The 11,767-nt window shown below is 34.3% G+C and overlaps 3 protein-coding genes across 3 annotated transcripts in view; all 3 read left to right on the forward strand.

The window, feature by feature from the left end:
- The first annotated feature begins 402 nt into the window (after positions 1-402).
- Positions 403-3,170, forward strand: LOC113787662 (uncharacterized). Its single transcript, XM_027336630.2, has 2 exons — positions 403-2,107; positions 3,054-3,170. The coding sequence occupies exons 1-2, from the start codon at positions 1,043-1,045 to the stop codon at positions 3,168-3,170; spliced, it is 1,182 nt and encodes a 393-aa protein (XP_027192431.1). The 5' UTR covers positions 403-1,042.
- Positions 3,171-3,861: 691 nt separating this feature from the next.
- LOC113787663 (uncharacterized) lies at positions 3,862-9,239 on the forward strand. The gene is made up of 2 exons (XM_027336637.2): positions 3,862-5,956; positions 9,147-9,239. Exons 1-2 carry the CDS (start codon positions 4,892-4,894, stop codon positions 9,237-9,239), a joined length of 1,158 nt encoding a protein of 385 aa, XP_027192438.1. The 5' UTR covers positions 3,862-4,891.
- A 1,108-nt stretch (positions 9,240-10,347) lies between these two features.
- The window catches only part of LOC101497790 (metal tolerance protein 1-like), an 8,902-nt gene continuing 7,482 nt past the window's right edge, over positions 10,348-11,767 (forward strand). Inside the window, exon 1 of the mRNA XM_004488053.4 lies at positions 10,348-10,629. The gene's annotated coding sequence lies outside the window, so the exon portion shown is untranslated. The remainder of the gene's footprint in view (positions 10,630-11,767) is intronic.

The raw sequence follows: 11,767 nt of genomic DNA on the forward strand, positions 1-11,767 counted from the left end.
CAAATGTATGCTTCAATAAAGGCATATCACAAAGATCATTCTTCCTATAAAGCAAATGCAAGTACAAGACTACAAGTAGCAAAGTACACTACTGATTTGAACTATTATAAAGCCTGTGCACATAACAGAAAAGCATGTACTCAAGGCTGACATACTGACACAAATCACAGAGTTCAAGGCCAGTTCATCACAAACCAGAAGATCAATCTTGGATCGATCTTCTGATGCAGCTCATCAATCTTGCTTTTGGCAGAATTTATCCAACAACTCTTTTATGACAGCTGATCCCTTTCCAACAGTCACATGAGCTGTCATAAGCCTTCTTGGAGTCTATAAATGCAGCTGCAAGTTGAAGAACAAAACACAACAATCAACACCAAGCAAAAGATCAATATTTTCAATCATACTCAAGTGTCTCAAAATCTTTCTTATAGTTTGTTGTTTTGTTTTAATCTTTGTGTTGTAATCATTTACAACTGAGGTCTATTTACAGAATATATTTCTCAAACAAGAGTTGAGTAAATATCAAGATTCTAAATAGTCTCAAATCCATCACTTTGTAACTCAAGGTTGTTTTGTCAAATCTTGAGTAAATTGTAAAAATCCTTTCATGTTTTGAAAGGTAACTTGTTAAAGCCTTTCCAAAACAGTAAGGTAGAATTGAAGAAATCCTTTCTAGGTAGAAGGGTAGGAATTGTGTAAAGATCAAGATTGATCCATGAAAACCAAGAACGATCTTGGTTTGAACATTTAGTGAAAAATCTCACGGTTGTGAGGACTGGACGTAACCCGGGTTGGGTGAACCAGGATATATCCTTGTGTGATCTCTCTTTCTATCTCTATCTCTATTTATTTTATGCTTTACAATCATATTTTATATTGATAAAATTGATATTGTTGTTTCAACAAAACCAAGATCGATCTTCATCACTGCCAAGATCAATCTTGGATTGAGATCTTATTTTTTTTACCTTCAATTGGCATCAGAGCTCGGTCTCAAAAGTTCAACACCTAACAAGTGTTAGAGAAAAGATCTAGAAAAATGTCAAAAGATATGTACATTGCTGAAGGAGGGTCATCATATAGACCACCTTACTTTGGTGGCATAGACTACTATTTCTGGAAAAGAAAAATGCAGTTGTTTCTGAAATCTCAAGATACAGGAATGTGGCGCATCATTACAGATGGAGATTTCGTACCAAGAGTCGACCAAAATGATTCAACCTCTGCTGAAAAGAAAGAAGCAGATTGGACAACAGAAGAAAAATCTAAGGTACTCCTAAACTCTAAAGCTCATTTATTCTTATCGTGCGCTTTGAGCAGAGAAGAATGCGAAAGAGTTGATGAATGCAAAACTGCTAAAGAAGTATGGGACACATTACAAACTCATCACGAAGGAACAAGCCATGTAAAAGAAACAAGGATTGATATAGGCATAAGAAAGTTTGAACTCTTTGAAATGAATGAAGGAGAAACCATTGATGAGATGTACTCAAGATTCACAACCATTGTAAATGAAATGCGCTCTTTAGGGAAAGCATACTCAGTACAAGACAGAGTCAGAAAGATCATGAGATGTCTTCCAATAATATGGAGACCAATGGTGACAGCCATAAGTCAGGCCAAGAATCTTGACGTACTCGGACTGGAGGAACTAATTGGAACATTACGAGCACATGAAGTGCTGCTACAAGAAGACAAACCAATCAAAAAGGTCAAAACAATAGCTTTGAAAGCATCTCAAGAAAGTACACCAGTACAAACAGATGAGGACTCAGAAGAAATCGAACAAGAAGATGTTGATAAAGAGATAGTTCGTCTTACAAGAAAGATACAAAGAATGTTGATAAGAAGGGATCAAATCAAAAAGGGATTTCTAGATAAAAAGGAATTCAAAACTGAAATAGATAAAAGCAAAATCATTTGTTTTGGCTGCAACAAACAAGGACATTACAAAACTGAATGTCCATTAAACAAAAAGGTGCCAAAGAAATTTCCTTTCAAAAAGAAGTCAATGATGGCAACCTGGGATGAATCTGATGAATCAGAAACAGAGAAACCTGAAAAAGCCAATCTGTGTTTAATGGCAGATATTGAAGAAACAGAGGTAAATTCTGAACCATGTCTTATATGCAAACAAATGGAAATCGAATTTGATAATTTATTAAATGATTCAAACTTTCTCATTCAAAAATGTAGTTCTTTTAAAGAAAGATTTCACAAAGAAAAAGAAGAGAAAGAGAAAATTCAGGCTATGAATGATAAACTTAAAGAGATCATTCAAAATCTGAAAGAATCTCAGCTCAAAAATCTTGAATTTGAAAAACCAGAAAACCAAGATCAATCTTCACCTCAAACGAAGAACGATCTTCTCAAGGCTGAAGTTGAAACTCTTAAAAATGATTTGAAAAATTTTATTAAGGCAACTGAGACATTTCAGAAAATCATGGGATCTCAAGTAGGGATTTTTGATAAAGCTGGGCTCGGTTTTGACAAAACTCAAAAAACCAAAATGTATGAAACTTTCTTTGTTCCTGAACTAAGAGAAGAAAAATGCAAAATCAAATGCTCATATTGTGACAAAATTGGACATTTAGAATTTGCATGTTACTTTAAAAAAAGGGATAACAAAAACAAGAATAGGAGAATCTTCAAAAGGGAAGAACATTTGACAGTAAAAACAGATTTTTCTGAAAAACTGAAAAAGCAAGAACGATCTTCAGATCGATCTGGAGGCTTATCAGAAACAACTAATGCCCAGTTTTTTAAACCAGTTTCAAAAAGAGATTCTTCTCAGTCTAAGATTGATCATTCTGAGAAATCATTTAACAATATGAAACCAGATTTCAAGGCTAACTCCCAAGGACCCAAACAAATATGGGTACCAAAATCATTACAAACTTGTGATGTAGGAACATCATCCAACAATCAAGAAAGAACATTGATACATGACCAAGGCATTCTCAATACACATGAATGGAAAAGTATGATGCCTCATCTCATTACAAAAATTTGGAGTGTCTATAACCCTTGGAAACATTAACAAATCAAAGGTACATGTATCATCTTATTTCGCTTCCATGTATGCGCTTATTATCATGTTCAAAATTAAAATGTTGTCTCTTGTAAAAGATAACAAAGAGCATAATGGCATTTTCCTTGTATTCTGATTTTTTTTAAGGGGGATATTAATTCTTTAAAATTCAGGGGGAGTTTTTCATCTAAAAACTGGAGTCTACTCATTGTTTTCAATGTGTAGTATACATTTCCTTTGTAAAATCCAAACCTTTTTGTGTTGACAAAGGGGGAGAATTATTTTAGATTTTATGTTTAGATTTTATGTTGGTTCAAAAATCTGAAGCATATTCTGAGGGGGAGCTTTTAAAGCTCTCTATGATTAAAATTAGAATCAAAATTAAAATCTAAATTAACATGTTTGTCATCATCAAAAAGGGGGAGATTGTTGAGACAAAATCTCAATTTAATGTTTTGATGAAAACAAACAAAAAGTTAATTAAGAATTCTAATTATGATTCTAAGTGTTTTGATATTTAACATGTGCATTTGAGTGTGTTAAAACAAGATAGGAATCAAACATCACAAATCAGATCAAAGAAAGCAATTCTGGAAAACGCAGAATGATCTTGAAGCAGTTCTGGAAAACGCAGATTGATCTTAAAGCAGTTCTGGAAAATGCAGATTGATCTTGAAGCAGTTCTGGAAAACGCAGATTGATCTTGAAGCAGTTCTGGAAAACAAACATCAATCCTGGAAATAATTTTCATCCTATACTCTCATATAATCAACAAAAGATCCATCCAAGTCATATATATTCCAGAATTTGAAGAATCAAAGGCATGCTTCAATAAAGGCATATCACAAAGATCATTCCTCTTGAAAAGCAAATGCAAGTACAAGACTACAAGTAGCAAAGTACACTACTGATTTGAACTATTCTAAAGCCTGCACAAGTAACAGAAAAGCAGTACTCAAGGCTGACATACTGACACAAATCACAAAGTACAAGGCCAGTTCATCACAAACCAAAAGATCAATCTTGGATCGATCTTTTGATACAGCTCATCAATCTTGCTTTTGGCAGAATTTATCCAACAACTCTTTTATGACAGCTGGTCCCTTTCCAACAGTCACATGAGCTGTCATAAGCCTTCTTGGAGTCTATAAATGCAGCTGCAAGTTGAAGAACAAAACACAACAATCAACACCAAGCAAAAGATCAATATTTTCAATCATACTCAAGTGTCTCAAAATCTTTCTTATAGTTTGTTGTTTTGTTTTAATCTTTGTGTTGTAATCATTTACAACTGAGGTCTATTTACAGAATATATTTCTCAAACAAGAGTTGAGTAAATATCAAGATTCTAAATAGTCTCAAATCCATCACTTTGTAACTCAAGGTTGTTTTGTCAAATCTTGAGTAAATTGTAAAAATCCTTTCATGTTTTGAAAGGTAACTTGTTAAAGCCTTTCCAAAACAGTAAGGTAGAATTGAAGAAATCCTTTCTAGGTAGAAGGGTAGGAATTGTGTAAAGATCAAGATTGATCCATGAAAACCAAGAACGATCTTGGTTTGAACATTTAGTGAAAAATCTCACGGTTGTGAGGACTGGACGTAACCCGGGTTGGGTGAACCAGGATATATCCTTGTGTGATCTCTCTTTCTATCTCTATCTCTATTTATTTTATGCTTTACAATCATATTTTATATTGATAAAATTGATATTGTTGTTTCAACAAAACCAAGATCGATCTTCATCACTGCCAAGATCAATCTTGGATTGAGATCTTATTTTTTTTACCTTCAATTGGCATCAGAGCTCGGTCTCAAAAGTTCAACACCTAACAAGTGTTAGAGAAAAGATCTAGAAAAATGTCAAAAGATATGTACATTGCTGAAGGAGGGTCATCATATAGACCACCTTACTTTGGTGGCATAGACTACTATTTCTGGAAAAGAAAAATGCAGTTGTTTCTGAAATCTCAAGATACAGGAATGTGGCGCATCATTACAGATGGAGATTTCGTACCAAGAGTCGACCAAAATGATTCAACCTCTGCTGAAAAGAAAGAAGCAGATTGGACAACAGAAGAAAAATCTAAGGTACTCCTAAACTCTAAAGCTCATTTATTCTTATCGTGCGCTTTGAGCAGAGAAGAATGCGAAAGAGTTGATGAATGCAAAACTGCTAAAGAAGTATGGGACACATTACAAACTCATCACGAAGGAACAAGCCATGTAAAAGAAACAAGGATTGATATAGGCATAAGAAAGTTTGAACTCTTTGAAATGAATGAAGGAGAAACCATTGATGAGATGTACTCAAGATTCACAACCATTGTAAATGAAATGCGCTCTTTAGGGAAAGCATACTCAGTACAAGACAGAGTCAGAAAGATCATGAGATGTCTTCCAATAATATGGAGACCAATGGTGACAGCCATAAGTCAGGCCAAGAATCTTGACGTACTCGGACTGGAGGAACTAATTGGAACATTACGAGCACATGAAGTGCTGCTACAAGAAGACAAACCAATCAAAAAGGTCAAAACAATAGCTTTGAAAGCATCTCAAGAAAGTACACCAGTACAAACAGATGAGGACTCAGAAGAAATCGAACAAGAAGATGTTGATAAAGAGATAGTTCGTCTTACAAGAAAGATACAAAGAATGTTGATAAGAAGGGATCAAATCAAAAAGGGATTTCTAGATAAAAAGGAATTCAAAACTGAAATAGATAAAAGCAAAATCATTTGTTTTGGCTGCAACAAACAAGGACATTACAAAACTGAATGTCCATTAAACAAAAAGGTGCCAAAGAAATTTCCTTTCAAAAAGAAGTCAATGATGGCAACCTGGGATGAATCTGATGAATCAGAAACAGAGAAACCTGAAAAAGCCAATCTGTGTTTAATGGCAGATATTGAAGAAACAGAGGTAAATTCTGAACCATGTCTTATATGCAAACAAATGGAAATCGAATTTGATAATTTATTAAATGATTCAAACTTTCTCATTCAAAAATGTAGTTCTTTTAAAGAAAGATTTCACAAAGAAAAAGAAGAGAAAGAGAAAATTCAGGCTATGAATGATAAACTTAAAGAGATCATTCAAAATCTGAAAGAATCTCAGCTCAAAAATCTTGAATTTGAAAAACCAGAAAACCAAGATCAATCTTCACCTCAAACGAAGAACGATCTTCTCAAGGCTGAAGTTGAAACTCTTAAAAATGATTTGAAAAATTTTATTAAGGCAACTGAGACATTTCAGAAAATCATGGGATCTCAAGTAGGGATTTTTGATAAAGCTGGGCTCGGTTTTGACAAAACTCAAAAAACCAAAATGTATGAAACTTTCTTTGTTCCTGAACTAAGAGAAGAAAAATGCAAAATCAAATGCTCATATTGTGACAAAATTGGACATTTAGAATTTGCATGTTACTTTAAAAAAAGGGATAACAAAAACAAGAATAGGAGAATCTTCAAAAGGGAAGAACATTTGACAGTAAAAACAGATTTTTCTGAAAAACTGAAAAAGCAAGAACGATCTTCAGATCGATCTGGAGGCTTATCAGAAACAACTAATGCCCAGTTTTTTAAACCAGTTTCAAAAAGAGATTCTTCTCAGTCTAAGATTGATCATTCTGAGAAATCATTTAACAATATGAAACCAGATTTCAAGGCTAACTCCCAAGGACCCAAACAAATATGGGTACCAAAATCATTACAAACTTGTGATGTAGGAACATCATCCAACAATCAAGAAAGAACATTGATACATGACCAAGGCATTCTCAATACACATGAATGGAAAAGTATGATGCCTCATCTCATTACAAAAATTTGGAGTGTCTATAACCCTTGGAAACATTAACAAATCAAAGGTACATGTATCATCTTATTTCGCTTCCATGTATGCGCTTATTATCATGTTCAAAATTAAAATGTTGTCTCTTGTAAAAGATAACAAAGAGCATAATGGCATTTTCCTTGTAGGTGTCACCTATCACGGGTCAACGCGATTTACTAAATAGTAACTCGTAAACGTACCACCTATCACGGGTCAGTACAGTTTACCAAGGTGTCACCTATCACGGGTCAACACGAATTACTAAATAGTAAATCGTAAACGTACCACCTATCACGGGTCAGTACAGTTTACCAAGGTGTCACCTATCACGGGTCGACACAATTTACCAAATGAAATGCATGAGCATACACAGACTCCATTCACAACAATCGTTAAGCAAATGCAGATATTAAAAGATTCCCCATTTTTAATACCCATTTAACTTAAACGACTTTCAAACAACATTAATTAAATAAGTCATTAAGAGATTCCCCGTTCTTAATACCGATTTAACTTAATGATTTTCAAAACAAAACGTTAAGCAAACAGTCATATTAAGAGATTCCCCATTCTTAATATACTTTTGACTTAAATGATTTTCACACAAAACATTCAGTAAACGAGTCATTAAGAGATTCCCCATTCTTAACACTCATTTACCGGAACGATTTTCAAAAACGATCGTTAAGTAACCGGGACATTAAGAGATTCCCCATTCTCAACGCCCAGTTAACTTAAACCTTTTCCTCAAATGCACATTAAGTAAACCGAGGTATTAAAAGATTCCCCATTTTTAATACTCGTTTACTCTAATGGTTTTTCAATTCCACAGAAACAAACTCAATCATACTCTCACATTCAAACCATAGTTCACAACAACCACACCAATTAACAAACATCAAGTATGGACACGCCAAGTACAACGAACACGAATCAACGCAACAAAACATCCAGATACATCAAATTGCCTTTACTCATAATCATACACAATGACTTCAAATTCATTTACCACGAAACATTCATCAATATAAACAAAACCTAACTTTAAGGTTTTACCCATAACGCATTAGTTTCGTTTTTCCCCAAATCGATACATTAAATCCTAACAAATTCTTTCCCACACAACCACAGATAAGTCCCTAATACAAACTAGAAGTTTGGAAGGAGCCCTTACCTTAACGTTAGCTTCAACGTGGTTTTCCGGTACCGCGAGTAAAGCCGGTAAAATCTTTGCTCGCAACGTCGCCTCCAAATTGGTCCCCTAGCACCGTAGCGTGGTAGTGAGCAACTTTCCCTTCTATCTCTTCGAGAAATGAAGCTTGGATCTAGAAGAAACGGAGGGGTTTGTGTTTGGATCTCAAATACCGTTTTTCTTCGTTTTCGAATCAAAGAGGAAGAGTGGAGTTGCGAAAACCTTGATCTAACTCTCACCCAACCTTGGGTTACTAGTTTTGAAGAAAAGAAAGCGACGAAAATGAAAACGGGAGAAGGAGAGAAAAGTGGTTCACGGTGGATCAGAGGAAGGAGATGGAAAATTCCAATTTTCCTTCCTTTCTTTTTCTTTCCTTTGTTTTTCCTTTCTTCCTTTTTCCTTCTTTCCTTTATATACTCTTTTCTTTTCCTTTTCCTTCCTTCTAGTTTTCTTTTCTTTTTCCCTCCAAACAAACATATAAAGATAAAAATATAACTTAACAAATATCTCAAAATATCTAGATAGTTGTTAAAGTACCGTTTCACCCGAAACGCATTAAATTCCGTAAAGGATTCACCGCAGTTAATTTCAATTTATTTATCGACGAGAAATTTTAATTGGCCTCAAAATATCTTTTTGATTATGAAACTCCAAAATATTATTAACTTTGGCTTAAAAGCCTCCGAGCCAAAATCCAAAATACACCAAAAATACATAAATGGTACTTTAAATTTATGGGTCTTACACTCACTGTTTTGTATTTCAATCTTGAAGGTTCTATTTTTGGACAGTGGTACCTTCAAGTTCAATCTTCTTGAACTATCAAATATCCTCATTTCACCATGCTCCATCTTCATAGAGTGTCCTTTCTCTAGCAATTATCCAAGGCTTAACATATTGTTTTTCATGTTTGGCACATGCAACACTTCACATATGAACGATCAATTGCCATCTCTTATTTGAATCAAGATCTTGCCAACTCCTTTAGCTGTCACTATGATATTATCTGCAAATCTAATCTCCCTTTTCACCTTCTCATCAATGCTCACAAACTAATCTTTATGGCCAATCATGTGATTTGAGCAGCCTGTGTCAAGATATCATAATCCTGAGCAGTCATCTTCTATGCTTGTAGCAACCATCAACAACACTTCATCAGAATCAGAACAGTTTGCATAGGCCAGTTGAGCTTCACCATCATCTCTTTGTACCTTCTCTGATATGCATTCATTTGCAAAATGCCTCAATTTTTGACAATTATAACATTGAATCTTCTTCTTGTTTCTTCTTACCAGATGGTTTCTTGATTTTATTATCACTGTTATTTCTTGAACTTCCAGCCTCCTATCCTGTTTTTGGTGCCATTTTGAATTGCCCTTCCACTTCTTGTGTTTTACTCCATCTTGATTGGACTTCTTGCTGATATGAGCTTGTAGTGCATGTGTTTGTGTGTGTGCCTAATCTCTTTCTTTTACCCTTAATTCATGAGCTTTTAGGGAGCTTTGCATCTTCCAATTTCATTTTATCAAGATCCTTTGATTCTTCAATTGCCACCACTATGTGATCGTATCTTTGTGTTAATGTCCTCATAATTTTTTCAATGATCACCACCTCAGTCATCACTTCTCCATTGGCTTTCATTTAATTAGTGACTGTCTGCACTCGATTGAAATAGTTAGCCACATTCTCATTGTCCTCCATTTGCAGCAGCTCATACTTCCTTCTCAACATTTGAAGTTTGATTTTCTTGGTCTTTTCACCAAGATGTCCCAAGCCTCCTTTGATGAAGATACCTTTGAAATCCTCTCAAAGTTGTTTGAATCCACACTTTGCTGGATGTAAAACAATGTCTTGCGATCTCTTTTCTTGCAATCTTTGAAAGTTGATGTAGAATTCGCACTAAACTGTTCATAACCATCTTGAACAATCTCATTGATGCAGACCACTTCTCCCAATTCTTTCCATAAGGATTGACATATTCTTTGAAAGTTGTGTGCTGTTTTTTTTTTATGCATTATAAGATGAATACGTATATCTTAATACATTTTTTTTATTAAATCTTTTTGTAGTTTTGTTTTTGACGTTAAGGTGTTTGTATATTTGTTGTTTTCTGTCGCAACTTTTTTTTATCATTCTTTTTCATGATTCTAGAAGCTTCTATTCTATTTAATGTGAATACATGAGATTTGAGTTAAATAAATTGAATAATTCAGATGCTTGCATCATTTATGTATGTTTTATATATAATCATTGAGGGCATTTTGTTTCTATCTGGTGTTGGGCAATATTCTTGGAGGATAGGTTTAATGTGGTTGTTTGATTATTCACAAAGTTGATTATGTTATTTTCTTTTGTTCTTCAAGAATTTCTAACAAGTCAATTTTTTTGTTACTTTTCCTCTTTGTTATTCCTTATCTAGTATAATTCTGAATTTTTTTGATTTATATGTTTTAGAGTTTTCATCCTCTATTTGCTTTGTTGTGCTTTTAACCTAGTTTTGAGATATGTGTTGATTTGAACTTTGAAGTGTAATATCGCATCGTGAATCGGAGACCTTGTCGGTATAACGGTAACGTACTTTGTTCATTTCTTTTGTGAATAATGTTTTGAAAAAGGAACATTTGTTTATAACTTGTTCATATGGTCCTTCTTGTCGTACAAATGTGAGTCTTTTGATGGAGCTTGTCAATTACTATTGAAATATCACTGAATTTTGGTCAGAAACTCAGATTATAATTTGATTAAGTTTTACCCCCTTTTGAGTTCTTAATTTTGGAAACTGGAAAGCTAATGTATAATTTTGCACTTTAGTTGCTAATTATTAGTTGTTTTGTTTTACATAATTATTTTGTAAAGGAACTCTTTATACCTGGGTTTTAAATCTGTTTTGCCATGTTTGTTCTTGTAAATTAGTCATCCTTACTGAGAGTATTGTGCTTCAATTTTGAAAAATTGTAGTACTCTTGCATTAGCATGACCTTGCAAAAACTAGTTAGTGAATCATAGTGATCATTCTGTTGCAGCAATCAAGCGACTAGTTTAAATATTTTATAATTGTTATCAATTTGTGTTAGTTGAGCAAGTTTGTTTTCCAATTTGGTTAGTTAGTTGGAAACTGGCTAAACTGTGAATCAGGAAATAAATAATAATGTATAATTATATTTATCAGTTTTTCTAAAATTAGTTAGACAAATCAGGATTTGATTTGATCCTCTTAATTTGTAATTATTAGATATAAATGTTGTAACGATTATTTATACCGAGAAATATCAAGGCAAAAAGGGCATCAAACCCTATTTTCTGACATGGTATCAGCAGGTTCGATCAAACCTGTGAGATTCTAGTTTATCGTGGGGTTTATTCAGCGACACACCACTAAGTCGCTCTCGAAATCTCGCACTCGTCTTTGCTGCTCTTGGTTCTTGTTTGTCTCCGAGTCCCTCTAGCGTATCCTCATCGTCGTTGTTCATAGATCCTTGTCCGACTATTGGTTTCGTGCGTTACTCGCTGCTGCGGCTGAGATCGTGATTCTTGATTCGTTTTTGGGTTGTCCTTGCTTGAGCGTGTTACTCGTTGCTGCTGCTTGGTCGATTGTCATCGTGATTTCGTCTGCCTCTCGTTGTGAGCATGTCTCTCTGTTGATGCTCTGTTTCTGCGCTGCTGCTCCTGCTCTGTTTTTGTGTTGCTGCTCCTGCCCTGTTTCTCTG

The sequence above is a fragment of the Cicer arietinum genome, chromosome 1 (genome assembly GCF_000331145.2).
Source record: "Cicer arietinum cultivar CDC Frontier isolate Library 1 chromosome 1, Cicar.CDCFrontier_v2.0, whole genome shotgun sequence".
Taxonomy (NCBI): Eukaryota; Viridiplantae; Streptophyta; class Magnoliopsida; order Fabales; family Fabaceae; genus Cicer; species Cicer arietinum.

Excerpts from the sequence above, each read along its gene's own strand:
- LOC113787663 (XM_027336637.2), top strand. The coding sequence starts at position 4,892 with ATGTCAAAAGATATGTACATTGCTGAAGGAGGGTCATCATATAGACCA. Across the intron at positions 5,957-9,146 it reads CAGATATTGAAGAAACAGAG|CCTGTGTCAAGATATCATAA; the intron begins GTAAATTCTGAA and ends TGATTTGAGCAG.
- LOC113787662 (XM_027336630.2), top strand. The coding sequence starts at position 1,043 with ATGTCAAAAGATATGTACATTGCTGAAGGAGGGTCATCATATAGACCA. Across the intron at positions 2,108-3,053 it reads CAGATATTGAAGAAACAGAG|GTACATGTATCATCTTATTT; the intron begins GTAAATTCTGAA and ends AACAAATCAAAG.